General features: G+C 42.8%; 2 protein-coding genes across 3 annotated transcripts; one reads left to right on the forward strand and one right to left on the reverse strand.

Annotated features, from left to right (window-relative positions):
* The first annotated feature begins 176 nt into the window (after positions 1-176).
* On the forward strand, positions 177-11,241 carry notchl (notch receptor, like). 2 transcript variants are annotated; one of them, XM_061674817.1, is made up of 11 exons: positions 177-361; positions 1,656-1,800; positions 2,917-3,249; positions 3,521-3,765; positions 4,537-4,879; positions 6,023-6,162; positions 6,349-6,410; positions 6,489-6,612; positions 8,366-8,463; positions 8,829-9,148; positions 9,708-11,241. In XM_061674817.1, exons 1-11 carry the CDS (start codon positions 310-312, stop codon positions 10,225-10,227), a joined length of 2,382 nt encoding a protein of 793 aa, XP_061530801.1. In that variant the 5' UTR covers positions 177-309; the 3' UTR covers positions 10,228-11,241. The 2 variants fall into 2 exon arrangements, with proteins under 2 accessions (XP_061530801.1, XP_061530802.1); XM_061674818.1 differs by having other exon boundaries at positions 4,600-4,879.
* Positions 11,020-13,950, reverse strand: LOC133401951 (sperm acrosome membrane-associated protein 4-like). The gene is made up of 4 exons (XM_061675482.1): positions 13,898-13,950; positions 12,866-12,985; positions 11,425-11,586; positions 11,020-11,036 (listed from the first exon to the last, which is right to left on the reverse strand). Exons 1-4 carry the CDS (start codon positions 13,947-13,949, stop codon positions 11,020-11,022), a joined length of 351 nt encoding a protein of 116 aa, XP_061531466.1. The 5' UTR covers position 13,950.
* Positions 13,951-14,306: the final 356 nt, after the last annotated feature.

Genomic DNA, 14,306 nt, shown 5'->3' on the forward strand with positions numbered 1-14,306 from the left:
CTTTTGTTCATTAACACCGTACACGTTTTTATTTTTTTATTTTGCTGATGCATTTGACATTGTGAGTCACAGACGCTCTATTCTTCTGCACACAGTGGCAGGAAGTCGTCCAGATATCCGCAAGGGCCTCCGGGAAATAAAAAAAAAAAGAAAAAAAGAAACGAAAAGGTCTGGCGAACAAAGTGGAGCGGGTGGTTCTTTGAGAAGAAGGTGCTGTTACTGTTCTTTGCCAAATGCTCTGTCAAGAAGTGTAAATCTGTATTTGTCAAAGTTTGAAGAGGTAGTAACTAGCTGGATGAGTTAAAGATAATGATGTGGACACTGCATGTCTTTCTGCTAGGACTGAGCTGCACCAGCCAAGGTAACGATCAGGAAACTCGCCTTCTATACTGTATATCATGTAATGCAATGCGATTTATAATGCGGGGCACGAATTTTACATTTTGACATAATTGATATTTAAAATGTGATGAATGGATGGATGGGTGTGTGGGTGGATGGATTGATTGATGAATGGATGGATGAATGCATGGGTGTAATGGTAATGTAATGGATGATGAAAATGCGAATTAAATTTTTAGCTAAAAAGACCAACCTAAAAAGTAATGAAAGTATACAAATTTGATATTTTCACATCATGCCATAGAAGATTTTAAAGGTACAGAATGACTAAACACAAAAGCGATAACTATATATCTAAAAGCGGTACAGAGAGTGGAACCTCCAATGTTGCAATTGCCAAAAGTAAAAAAAAAAAAAAAAAAAAATCAGTTCAACTCGGAATGTGTGGGAAAATATTTTATTGGGCAGTGCAATACATCAGAATGTTTCATTTGGGTCATTGGTGCAATTTGAACTTCACTCTTTTCCGATGACGTTGTGTGTTTGTGGTGCCACGCCCACCTGCCAAGCCCCATTGTCCCTCTCCATCACATACCCGGTTGCCCAGGCGACCAACTCTGACCGTTATCCAGCGCCGGCTCCGTTTCCTGGAAACTTCCTGTTGATGGCGGGTCCCCCTGGCCTCACTTCCTGTTCCCATTTAACACGCAAACATCAGGAAGTGTTCGTCGCAGCTTGAACTGCATTCAAGCTGAAAAACAATGAGACATTATTTATGTCATCCAAGCAGATTGTGCGATTACAACAGAAAAAACACTTGGAATTACTCTATACTTACTATAGACAATCTGGCCTTAAAATAAAATCTCGTGATTTCATGATTTTTCTTTTACCAAAATCTATTTTTTATTCATTCTTTCCCCTCATCTTATAGAAAAAGAAGGGGGGAAATTCCTTTACTTACTGGAACATCTTAACTTTATTTGGGGTTATTCATAGGCACTTAACATGGTGGCGAGTGCTGACTCCCATTTAACGTGAGTTGTTTTCGCTCATGTTGTCTGTTTGTGTCGCTTTAAAAAAAAAAAAAAAAAGATTGCAAGAGAGGTCGGAAAAGATGCTATGTTGTCAACACTGTGAAGTAGGGCCTCGCTATCTGCAGCTATGTTGTTAGTGTAAGCAGTGTCCAGTAGCGCGGATGTGTTTTGAACTACAAAAATAAAATAAAATCCTCCCAGTCCTTAGAAATAAACTCGAATCAAGTGATAAATTGGCATAAAGGCCGTGTATGTTGTATTTTTGTGTGCCCGCAGTGGCGTCCAGCGACCCGTGGGGGCAGTGTCCTGCCAGCAGAAAATGTAAAGACAAATTTAGGGACGGGTCATGTGACAGGGAGTGCATGGAGCCCGAGTGTCTGCGGGATGGAATGGACTGCCTCAAGGACAGGGGACGCTGCAAGTGAGACGCTCTTTCACATTCGTACAACTGTTCTGCAGAGAATAGACTGCAGGAGTAGAATGCTGGTGATGTATTTAGTTTACATTGATTGTATTTTATTTTATTTTATTTTATTTTATTTTATTTTATTTTATTTTATTTTATTTTATTTTATTTTATTTTATTTTATTTTATTTTATTTTATTTTATTTTATTTTATTTTATTTTATTTTATTTTATTTATGGCGGCACGGTGGCCGACTGGTTAGAGCGTCAGCCTCACAGTTCTGTGGTGCGGGGTTCAATCCCCGGCCCCGCCTGTGTGGAGTTTGCATGTTCTCCCCGTGCCTGCGTGGGTTTTCTCCGGGCACTCCGGTTTCCTCCCACATCCCAAAAACATGCATTCATTGGAGACTCTAAATTGCCCGTAGGCATGACTGTGAGTGCGAATGGTTGCTTGTTCGTATGTGCCCTGCGATTGGCTGGCAACCAGTTCAGGGTGTACCCCGCCTCCTGCCCGATGACAGCTGGGATAGGCTCCAGTACCCCCGCGACCCTAGTGAGGAGAAGCGGCTCAGAAAATGGATGGATGGATATTCATTTATTTAGTATATTTCTTTTTCATGTTTATATTCGTTTTAAGATTTATATTAGTTGATTTATAAATATTTACTTTATTAGTAAAATGATAGTTTAAAAACGTTTTTATTTACTTAGCAAAACTATTTTTTTTTCTTAAATATTGATTTTATTTTAAAATATTTATTTAATTTTTTTAAATATTTAAAGTTTTTTTATGTTTTATTTTCTCTTTTCTTTTCAATATTTTGTACATTTTATGCATGCACGTTTTAATGCAAGGTACACTGGGCAAAAATGTTTAGGCGGATGTGCTAACGACTCATTTGCAGCTGCCCTATATTTCCATCCATCCATCCATTTTCTGAGCCGCTTATCCTCACAAGGGTCACGGTTGCCGTATATTTACTATGTTAAATATATATATTTAAAAAGCTCAAATCAATCAAGCTCTTGATAGGCACGCATTAATCTCTCCCTTGCGTCCTCCAAGCGGTTCCACAGTTCGATTGTTCCAGTGTAGTCTACCTAACAAATATGACGCTTTTTGCCCCCTAGTCTGGGACACATCCCGTACTGCCGCAACCACTACGCCAACTCTCAGTGCGACAAGGGCTGCGACAGTGCCGCCTGCGGGTGGGACGGTGGCGACTGCTCGGCCCAGCAAAGCGCCCTGTGGGCCAAAGGAACCCTGGTGGTCCATACCGCTATCCCGCACAAAGGGGGCAATTTCGCCAACACGTCGTTGCTGTGGGCACTCAGTGTCCTGCTGCGAACTCCCCTGGCCCTGAGAGGCTTTGCGCCTCTGGGCATCGACAGGAGCTTGTTTGACTTTGACCCCCAGCAGCTCGTGGACCTGCTGGCTAAGACGTCAGCAGGCGACTCCAATGGGTAAGTGCTGCACAAAATGTTTTAATTTGATTAGGAATAATGGGTCTGGATGGGGAAAAATCGTGGATCCAGTACACAACGGTGTGGTACTGTTGCCTTTTCAGTAAACCAAGTACCTTGGTTTAGTGTTCTACCATAAATTCATGATTTTGCGAGAGCTGAGACTGATTGATACTGATTGATACTACATCATTACAGAAAATGATACGGTACAATGCGATATGGATATTTTATCCTACCCCATGTTAAATATTGTCTCCATGTGTCCCAGCTCCCTTGTTTTTCTCCAAGTGGACAACCGTCCATGTTCCCGCCAGCCCTATACCTGTTTTCCTCACGCCACTGAGGCGGCCAGCTTCCTGCGGGCCGCCACCTCCCGGAGGTCCACCGCCTATCTCGCTGCCTATCCGGCTCTGCCAGACCTGAAAGCCATCATCGCCATTCGAGGAGTCCAGGACGAAATAGGGAGCCGTGACGAGCAGGAGGGGGAGTGGACCAAGAAACAGGAAGTTGAAGGTAACATTGTGGAATTTCGTTTCCTATACGCACCTCATATTTGGTAGCAATTGGACTCTAAAATGTTAGCTTTGAAGTAAAATGGTGCGTTTTGGGGGATGGCTTCTTGAGACTTTTTTGTGAGTCGACACATAATAGACATACTGGATTCAAAGGCTGAATTGTAAGAGTCATTTGAGTTTTAAAGCTAGTCATCAAACTTTGTGGCCCAGCTTTGCGCACACAGATGAAGAAAACGCATCTATCCATCCATTTTCTGAGCCGCTTATCCTCACAAGGGTCGCGGGAGTGCCGGAACCTATCCCAGCTAACTTTGGGCAGGAGGCGGGGTACACCCTGAACCGATTGCCGGCCAATCGCAGGGCACATAAATGAACAACCATTCGCACTCACATTCACACCTACGGGCAATTTAGAATCTTCAATTAACCTACCATGCATGTTTTTGGGATGTGGGAGGAAACCGGACTACCCGGAGAAAACCCACGAAGGCACGGGGAGAAACACAGGCGGGGCCGGGGATTGAACCCCGGTCCTCAGAACTGTGAGACGACATGTCTGCCAAATTTCATGTTGCTGAGGGAAACGGGCTTTGGGGGCTGAATTTTTTTTCTAATTTCCAGAAGGCACTGCCAGGCCAATATGGATCCTGAAATGGTAGCGACAAATCAAAATGGAGGCAATCGGACAAAAACCCTTGGACAAGTTTGTCTTTAAGGACTGCTCGACATGTCCAAAATGAGCCTAAAATGACCATGTTTTTTGTTAAAGAGCCAACGCCCGCATGGTTGTGGGCTGTGGTTGCCATAGCAACGAGCATGCTGTTGGCCCTAGCTCTGGTAATCTTCCTGGTGGTGAGGCGGGTGAGGCGGCAGAGGCGGCAGAGAGAGGGGGGAGGTCACGCGGCAGGAGGCCAGCGGGTGAGCCACCGCTCCACCAGCACAAATGGTAAACCCAAGGCCTGGACACCAAACGCCACCCAGCAGGAGGCCAGAGGGAGGCCGGGCCAGGATAGAGACAAAGACAAGACGGGCCTCAGGAAGAAGAAGAAGGCCAAGGAGGCCGAGAAGAAGAGGAGGAGGGAACCCCTGGGAGAGGACGCCATTAGGATGAGGTGAGACTATAGGCTTTGGTGCATACACGTACGCACTACTAAAAGATAGGGATTTGGACTTGTACCCTCTTTCAGACGAGAACCATCTCTCACCACTAAAACCTCTCAAGAGTAGAACCTTCTCTATTGACAAGAATATTCTCTGGGGACTACAACCTTCTCTTGAGAATAGAACCTCCTCTCAAAACTACAATCTTCTCTCAGGGACTACAACCTTCTCTGCGCAATAGAATCTTCTCCCAGGACTAGTATCTTCTCTAGACCAGTACCTTCTTTCTGAACTAAAACATTCCCTGGACTCTAGGCCCTTCTCCCTGGACTACAACCCTCTCCGGGGACTAGAACCATCTCTCAGAAATAGTACCTTCTCACAAGACTAGAACCTTCCCTCTGGACTCCAACCTTCTCTCAGGATGAAACATTCTCTCTGCCCTACAACCTTCTCTCATGATTAGAACTTTCTCTGATGACAAGAGTCCTCTCTCAGGACTTGTATCTTCTCTTGGGACTAGAACCTTCTTTTTGGACTACAACCTTCTCTTGACACTGGAACCTTATCTATGAACTACAACGCTTTCTGGGGACTGCAACTATCTCTCAGGACGAGTAACTTCTCAAGACTAGAACATTCTCTCTGCACTACATCCTTCTCTTGATGGTAGAGCCTTCTCTCTGTGATACAAACTTCCCTCAAGGTTAGAACATTCTCTGGGCACTAGAAACTTCTCTCTAGACTAGTACCCTTTCTCAAGACAAGAATATTCTCTTTAGATTACAACCTTTCCTGGGCACTTGAACCGTCTCTCAGAACTAGAACCTTCTCTCTGGACTACAAACCTCTCTTGGGACTAGGGGTCTCTGGTTGGTTTGGTGTCTACCTATCACCTAAACATACTGTATATAGAGTAAACATTGATGATTATTGCATGAAAAGTGACATATTTCATTTTTGGTGCAAATCTATGAATGAACGACAGGCATGAACTTTGTGCACTTTGTAGGTTGTGGCTTTACGAAGTTCACTCAACTGACTTGAATAAGTTTACCTGCTCAATGAGGCATTTGGCTGGTGTGAGGAGAGGTTTTCATCCTAAGAGAATGTTGTAGGTTTTCTTTAACTAATGTTGACCGTGTCTTCCTCAGGCCGCTCAAAAGGGATCAGGACCTGGCCAGTGACACAGATGTCACGCAGAGCTCCCTGGAGGACGTGAGGACGTGTGGACGCCAGGAGGACATCAAACACTGCAGGACGGGAGGATCGCAACCACGCAGGCCACTGCCAAGTGGGACACCAACACAAGATTTACTGTGTATCTTATTGTCATAAGCAGATGGACGCGTTGATCTTAAAGTTGTGCATCGATCACGACAGTGGACCTCTTTTAAAAAGCTGATTTCATCTCTATGCACATCAAGAGTAAAAAGTACTTAAACAGCACTTAAATACAATACTTGTGGTTTCCCATCAGCTTCCTCCAGAGGCTGGGACCGGAACGCCATGCCTCCACCTCTGCTCAGTCCTCCTCAGCAGGTCTGCACATGTCATTTATCATATTGCAGTTTTTTAATCATATCTAAATGTCACATGTGCTGTGCAATTGGTGGGCAGTCTGCAGAATGGTGCGGCCCAGATGGCTCTGTGGTTCTGATCCGTGCTGTGCGCAGTGGACTGGACCGAGTGGTTCTGGAGCTGCTCAGAGCTGGAGTGTCTGTCAACAACACGGATCATACTGGTAAGATGCCCGAGACACCAATACACTGTGTATGTAAAGATGTATTTATAATCTAAAGAATAATTAATGGGAGGAATATATCATACATATTGTAATTTAAAATACAGTATATTTGGAAACATGGGTGGCCTACTAATAGACCTACTGTATAAATGCAAAAATGCTAGCGTTAGCAGCTGGATTATACCTTCTACTGATGAAAGCACTGGCGATTTTGCATTTGCCATAAAGTCAAATATAGAACAGCCTCCAACTAGGAGGAGATTTTGACAAAAACCCAAATGTTTTTGTTTTTTTCTAGACATAAAAAAATAATGAAAACAAATAAATGATTGTATATTCTTGGCACATGCTTTGGACCACTGAAAAAAAGTATGTTGAAAATATTCATTAATTCATTCATTTTCCGTACCGCTTATCCTCACTAGGGTCGCGTGCGTGCTGCAGCCTATCCCAGATGACTCTGGGTGAGAGCAAGATACACCCTGAACGGGTCGCTCGCCGATCGGAGGGCACATATAAACAAACAACCATTCGCACTCATATTCAAACCTACGGACAATTTAGTGTCTTCAATGAACCTACCGTGCATGTTTTTGGGATGTGAGAGGAAACCGGGGCACCCGGAGAAAACCCACCCAGGCATGGGGAGAACATGCAAACTCCACACAGGCAGGGGGGGATTTGAACGCCCTGCCCCCAAAACTGTGGGTCAGATGTGCTAACCAGTCGCTCACCGTGACTCGCTCGGGCAAGTTTATATTTTAGTAAAATTTCTTGACATTAAAATGAATAAATACAATCATAAAAATGTGTACACTGGGTATTTCATCTGGGCCAGTTGTCTTTAATGAATTATCTTTTAAATGATTTAGAAAATAATTATTAAAATAATATTTAAACAATAATAATAATTAAATGGGGATGTGGTCTTGACATTATTGAAAGAATTTTGATCTGAAAAATATAACATTTTTATAAAAAATTTAAAAATATAGCCTATAGCTGTTGGGGATGTGATTTGGATCAATTGTTACGTAGATTATATTTCGTTATGTAAAATAGTTCTAGTTGTAGCTTATCGAAGGAATCAATGAATTAAATGTTCAAACTGTGCATAATGTAAGAGTGGATGCAACTTTTTTTTAAACATGTACGGTACATTTGTTAAGTACTGTTCACTTGTATTTAACTTTGAAATTAATGACATCTGTATTTACTCTTTAAGAATTGTTTGTTTTTAAACCTTTATTTGGGTACAATTTTTATGTAACTTTTATTACACTTCAGCCTACTACGCTTTTGGTGTTGGTCATAATGCTAGAATCACTGATATAGACTAATTGCTTTTTAGATGTAATAAAACCGTATGCAACACCTACACAGGCTTAAAATCCAATGAAAAGGTCCACAGTGACGTTGGGTAAGAGCGACATGTGGTGACTCGTCCTTGTGAAGACGGAGTAACTTACCTCCTTCTTCCTTCCATGTCCTCCCCTCTCTTCCTTCTCCAGTCCCCCTCTTGCCTTCCTCTGACTCCGAACAAAGTTAATCAAGGAGCATTAACTTTGTTTCCTGGCATTGTCACCCTCTTGTCTTTTTCATCTGCACCCATATCCAAACACATCCCTCCATTCTGGCTCTGGACTCTGTTGTGTAATGGTTGTTCATTGGCTGACTTACTCCCTCCCTTCTTCCCGTCCCCACGCACCCCCACCCACCTCTCCGCTGGGACCCACATTACCTCTCTCAGGGAGGTCGGCCCTGCACTGGGCATGCTCAGTGAACCACCTCTCCCTGACCAGGACGCTTATTCGCTATGGTGCCGCTGTGGACCTGCAAGATAATAAGGTAGGTAAAGCAGGTCGACACCACACCCTAAAGAAAATCATCAATACTGTGTTAAACTATCACAGTGAATCCCGTTTACTGATTTTTCAGACCAACCCATGGTAGGTTAAAATGACATAGAGAAACCATTTGGTTGTCACTTCAGGTTGAAGTTTACTCCCAAACTGATGCTTAAGATAATAGACAAGTCTTTTGTCCCAACTTGTGGCATTTCAGGGCCTTTCAGAAAGAGCACAATAAGTGTTTTTTCAAATTTTCCGCAAATAACTGAATACTGTTTAAAAAAAAAATCTGCAAAAAGGTGAATCCGCTAATTGTGAAATAAATGCATCCCCTGCAATTGTTTCGCTGTATTTCCCCACAAGGGTGAGACGCCACTTTTCCTCTCCGCCTTCTACGGGTGCTACGACACCGCCAGGCTTCTGCTCCTCCACGGCGCCAACCTGGAGCTCCACGACCGCAGGGGGCGCCGTCCCATAGCCGTAGCCAGGGAAGGCCTGCACCACCAAGTCCTGGAGCTCCTGCTGGCCCACCAGATCCAGAGGGAGCCCACCACCGTGGACGCAGCCAGTGACATGCTGTGGGAGGAGCGGGCACTGATGTACTCTCCGTGGGTCGGGACGCAAGGACGGAGTGCCTCTTTCTCCGGAATAATGGCACATCGGGATATGACATCGCCACAGAGGTAAGGTTGAAAATTTAGTGTGTATATAGTGAAAACCTGCTAAGAGAAAAGATCTACAACTGTACAAAATATATATCATTATCATTTGCATAACAATAAAAATTGTTATGCAAATGAAAACCCTTTGATTACACCAGCATCCTTTTTCGTAACGTTTTTTTTACATTTGAAAGTACAACCCGGCACTCTGCACTGTGTCCATATAGGAGAGTATGCAGAGTAAACATTATAAGTGGTTAATATATAATCTTTGAACAGCCAAGTGGATTAATGTGAATTGAAAATACAAAGGTGCTAAGAACAGAAACTCGGGGAACTCCTTGTTTCCGTAACCAGTTGATTACTTCTGTTTGTCTTTTCTCAAACAATTCTAGTTGTTTTCACCTTTCACAGTGCAATCTGGCACCTGTCATGACGCATGTAAATTGGAAATACAAGTGGGCTAAGGACAGAACCTTGGGGAACTCCTCCTTTAACATTCTATAAGACAGTTGTTGACATAATTTGTGAAAGAGGCTCTTTTCAATGATCATTTTCAACTTAAATGTTGTCTCGACAGTAACTGGTCCATGGGTGGCGTCCAATACCCGTCCCCTCAGAACTGGCGACCGCAGCTCAACCAATCGGCAACCGCTCTGGTGCCCCCCAGAGTCATGGGCCGCTCCCCCCGGCCTATCAGCACCTTGCAGGAGGTCACCTCAGAGGATGAGGACCGGGAGAGGCAGCAGGAAGCCCCCAGGGCAATGACGCCTCACTTCCTGTCACCGCAACCGGCCCCCCGGCAGCGTTCTTTCTCGTGTACACAGCATGCATTGCAGCGCCGCTCCAGTTCCCACCAGATGGAACCCAACTACGTGATTGTGACTGAAAGGACAGCCAACGAGCACATAGAACGAGTCATTGTGTCTCCTCCGCCGGAGCCCCCGACCCAGTCGGACCGCCGGACGCTCATGAATGGCGGAGGCAGTGATGTAAGTGGCAGAGCGGAGCAAGCTAATGTTAGCACCTCAGGTCCGGAGCCCAAATCTCGGGGAGAGAGGTCAAACAACGCCACCGACGCCACACAGACAGCCTTGTAGAGAGGTGCAAGCAATCTCGTTGAACAATATGCAAATACAGTGAACCCTCATTTATCGCAGGGGTTACGTTCCAGACACACATGCGATAGATCAAAATCTGCAATATAGAGAGACCATATTAAGAAAACATTTCAAACACATTTCATCAATTGATTGAAACACACTTAATCTGAATGTAATTGACATATGAAAACATGATTGCTTCATCAAAGAAACCACAATCTCAGGGTGGGGGTGGGGGTGGATGGAGGGGGGGGGGGGGGTTGCAACACCAGACTTCCTTTGCAAAGTCAGCCCAGTTCAATGCAGTGGTGCAGCGTGGGGGTGGGATTATAGTGTTTTGGCAACAAACTCCGCTGCCACTGATCAACCTGAAAGCTCATATTTGTCACAATTTAGCATCTCTGTCAAATATAAGTGGTTAAATCTTTTCTAGCAATCAGACCAAATTTCTTATCGTAGTTGTCTTTCAAAGAGCCTTGAACTTCAAATCAAAAATGGCAGACTTCCTGTGTCTTTGTTTAGCACAGCTTTTGAGGTTTTTTATGAGTCGACTCATGAGAGACATTCCTACCAAATTTCATGTGGTTAAGTGAAACTGACTTCGGGGGCTGAATGTTTGTTTCAATCCAATGGGTGCAAAGGAAGTCTAAAATGGCTGCTTCCAACCAAGATGCCAGACTTCTTGTTCTTTTTCAGACATGGCTTCTTGAGACTTTTTGTGTATTGACTCATGATGGACATACCTACCAAATTTAATGTTTCTATGTGACACTAGCGTCAAGGGCTGGATTAGTTTTGGCTCTCTTCTGCGTGGGTAGACACAAAAGAACATACTTTAGCCGTAAAGGGGCAAATTATTTGGCAACCCACGCTACGCCACTGCTTTCCTGCAAAAAACTCTCTAGAACAGCCAAAGCCAATGTATATATAACCTCGCTTGGTGGTCTTTATTACGTTATCATCCGATGTGCATTAATTGAAAGTAATATGAAATATATTTGTACAAAATGACTCAGACTTTTGGCCTCATTTTTAACAAGGGTATTATGTCACTTGTATTGTTGTTGCACAGTGAAAATACAAATTCACAGTAGTACCTTCCTCTTTTACACATCCAGTTGAAGAAAAACAAATCTCAGTTGTTCAAAAAAGACATTAGAAGTGCCGCTAGCGTTGCCGACCAGCAGGTGGTACCAGCAACAGTGTTGGAGGTAGCAGTGGCTCCGTTGCACAGGTGCGTGTTGCAACATTCGTTGGTGAAGGTGAAATTGAGTCCCATGATGGACCTTTGACCTGTCACACCGCACAGGACGGGCTGGATGCAGCTCCTCTCGTACAGCACCACGCAGAATTCTCCTGAAAATAAAAAAGCAATTGACACATTATTCATTTTTTTCAGCATTTAAAATAGTTCCCAGGTGTCATAAAAACATTTATTAGAAAACATAACTCATGAACCAGAAGTAGGTGAAGGACAGAACCTTGGGAAACTCCTTTAACGTTTTAGAAAGCAGTTAGTTACATCAGTTTGTCTTTGTCCTATTAGTTTATAGTCGTTTTCAGATTTTACATTTTTTTAAATTTATTTTCAGAAAACCTAGTCAAATATAAGTGGGCAAAGGACAGAACGTTGGTGAACTCCTCCTTTCTGTTTTTGATACCATTTAACCTTTCTCCTAGAAAAATAATTTAAGATGATTTCCCATTTAGGAATGCAATCTGGTACTCTCCAACAAATCAAAATACTTGATGATTTTTTGAGGGGAAAAAAACCCCGCAGTGAGTAAAACGAACATTTTGTAGCTCCAGATGGATTCATATGAATGGGAAATCGAAGTGGGCAAATGAAAAAACCTTGGGGATCTCCTTTTAGGTTTTTTATGTTTACCAGTTGATTAGCTCCGTTTCTTTCTTTTTTTTCCAATTTCACAGTACCCTGCAGCACTCTGCGATGTGTCCAAACAGGAGAAAAAAAACATAATTAGTCAAACACCAGTGGGCTAAGGACTGAACCCTGATAGGTATTGTCAAACTACCCAAAGGATCACGAATGACAGCGTAATGTAGAAAAAGACCATTGCTGAAATTAGACTGTTTTGAGTCACTGAGCCACTGTCCATCCTGCCCCCTCTACTGCAGGGCCAATACCGAGTATAACGTCCGTTACCAGGACGACCAAGCCCAGACAGAGCTAGGAGGGTCCAATGACTACAGCTCGCCCAACGTGAAGAAAAAAGCAAGCATGCATAAAGACAGTAATGGGATGGATTGTTTTTTTCCATTGTGGAGGAGGCCCAATGACACTTTGTCAATTAGTGTAGCCACTCAGTGTCGGGGTGTGATTATGTAAATTAGCCACACTGTTGCATCAAAATCTGATCAATTCAGAAGAGCCCACTCACACATTTTCAGAAAATTGGCAGGTTACAAAGCATTTACTTGAATGTTTAATTTCCAACTTGATGGGTGGACAGGCCCTGCAGACACAACTATATATATATATATATATATATATATATATATATATATATATATATATATATATATATATATATATACAAGCTATTCAAAAAAACACTTTTCCATAGTATGTCCCCTGTAAAAGAGATTCTTTTGTGAGTGAAGGCACTCTTACCCTTCTGGCCCACGGCTCTGCTGGTTAGGCAGACTTGGCCGGCGGGACATATGAGAGGGAAGTTGATGCAGTCCAGTGGCGAGATGGTGGGAAACACACATGTGTAGCAGAAGAGAGGAACTGAAGAACACACAAACAAATGAACAATGTTTATCAATTAGTGAAGGGCCCAAAATTTTTTGATTCTCAATGTAAATAATGGAGCCCGGGACCCTAGTGAGGAGAAGCGGCTCAGAAAATGGGTGGATGGATGGATTAAATAGTGGAACATCTTAAGTCAAACACAACTGGTTGATTTCCAGCAATATTTCACAGCTAAACATGGTTAAACTCCAAATTGTACCACTTTTCGAAGACATTCGACTGTGTTGATTGTGGTGATGTGACAAAAAAGAAGACAAAACACACAAAAAGCCAAAGAAAAAGAAAAACACAGCTGCTCACTGCGCTCAAGTCTCACGAGAATGATGATGACAGTTTGAACTGCCAAGCTGGCCTTGACTTTTGAGACAAAAGACTAAATAAGGAGAAAAATAAACACCAAAGAAAAAAGTAAAAAAAAAAAAACTGAAGTCTTCAGTTTTGTTGGACTTTTGAGGCATAGAATTTTGGTTAAACTCCAAGTTTTACCACTTTTCTGAGGGAATGTCCCTCAACTGTGGAGGAGGTTCCACTGTACTGTAGTCAAAAAAACCCTATTTCCATGCAGCTGCTATACAATAATCCACAAACGCACTAAAAGAGACAATTACGCTAACCCTTAATATTGTTTTATTTTAACATATAAACAGAAAAAATAACATCTAAAAAATAAAATAAAAATAATAATCCGTATTAGATTTTCTAACTCACTTCAAAAGAAGTAGGAGGAAGGAAAAACTTATCTGGCCTACCTCTTGGTCTCTAAATAGTTTTCAGACTTATACCATGTAAATGCGATACTATAACTGTTGGTGTGATCTGGATAGCCAACATTTTGTACTATTCACCTCTCTCTTTTCGTTCTTTTATGGTAACGGAAGATTGACGTACCTGAAGGTGACATCACAAGGAGAAAAAGCAGAGCACCAAACAGCTGCGACATCTCCAACACGTTTCACTGCAGTTTGACTCTAAAACAGAACATTTTCTTGTAGTTCGTGGTCGCAAAACTGAAAAAGCTTCTCACTACGTGAATACACGCTAACCCCCACCCCCAGCATATTAAGGAAATATGCTTTTAGTGAGGAAAATGCTTTATTGCTTAAACTCGATTTAAGAGGAATGGCTGAGTTGGTGCTAAAGAAATGTTATATTTTGAAGCCTTTTTCTTGATTTATTAAATCATGGCATCTTAATGAGTGACATTCAGTGTGTGGTCAGGCGACATGCAGTCTCATGACAGCTACAAATAGAGAATGGAAGCGCACTTTTGTCTGTTTCAAAATGGCAAAAGCTTGAC

This window comes from Phycodurus eques, chromosome 4, assembly GCF_024500275.1.
Source record: "Phycodurus eques isolate BA_2022a chromosome 4, UOR_Pequ_1.1, whole genome shotgun sequence".
In the NCBI taxonomy this organism is placed as follows: domain Eukaryota; kingdom Metazoa; phylum Chordata; class Actinopteri; order Syngnathiformes; family Syngnathidae; genus Phycodurus; species Phycodurus eques.

Coding starts and splice junctions, on each gene's coding strand:
- notchl (XM_061674817.1), top strand. CDS start 310: ATGATGTGGACACTGCATGTCTTTCTGCTAGGACTGAGCTGCACCAGC. Junction 3,250..3,520: donor TCAGCAGGCGACTCCAATGG/GTAAGTGCTGCA, acceptor CATGTGTCCCAG/CTCCCTTGTTTTTCTCCAAG. Junction 6,163..6,348: donor ACCACGCAGGCCACTGCCAA/GTGGGACACCAA, acceptor GTTTCCCATCAG/CTTCCTCCAGAGGCTGGGAC.
- LOC133401951 (XM_061675482.1), bottom strand. CDS start 13,949: ATGTCGCAGCTGTTTGGTGCTCTGCTTTTTCTCCTTGTGATGTCACCT. Junction 12,986..13,897: donor CCTTGTGATGTCACCTTCAG/GTACGTCAATCT, acceptor TGTGTTCTTCAG/TTCCTCTCTTCTGCTACACA. Junction 11,587..12,865: donor CAGAGCCGTGGGCCAGAAGG/GTAAGAGTGCCT, acceptor TTTTATTTTCAG/GAGAATTCTGCGTGGTGCTG.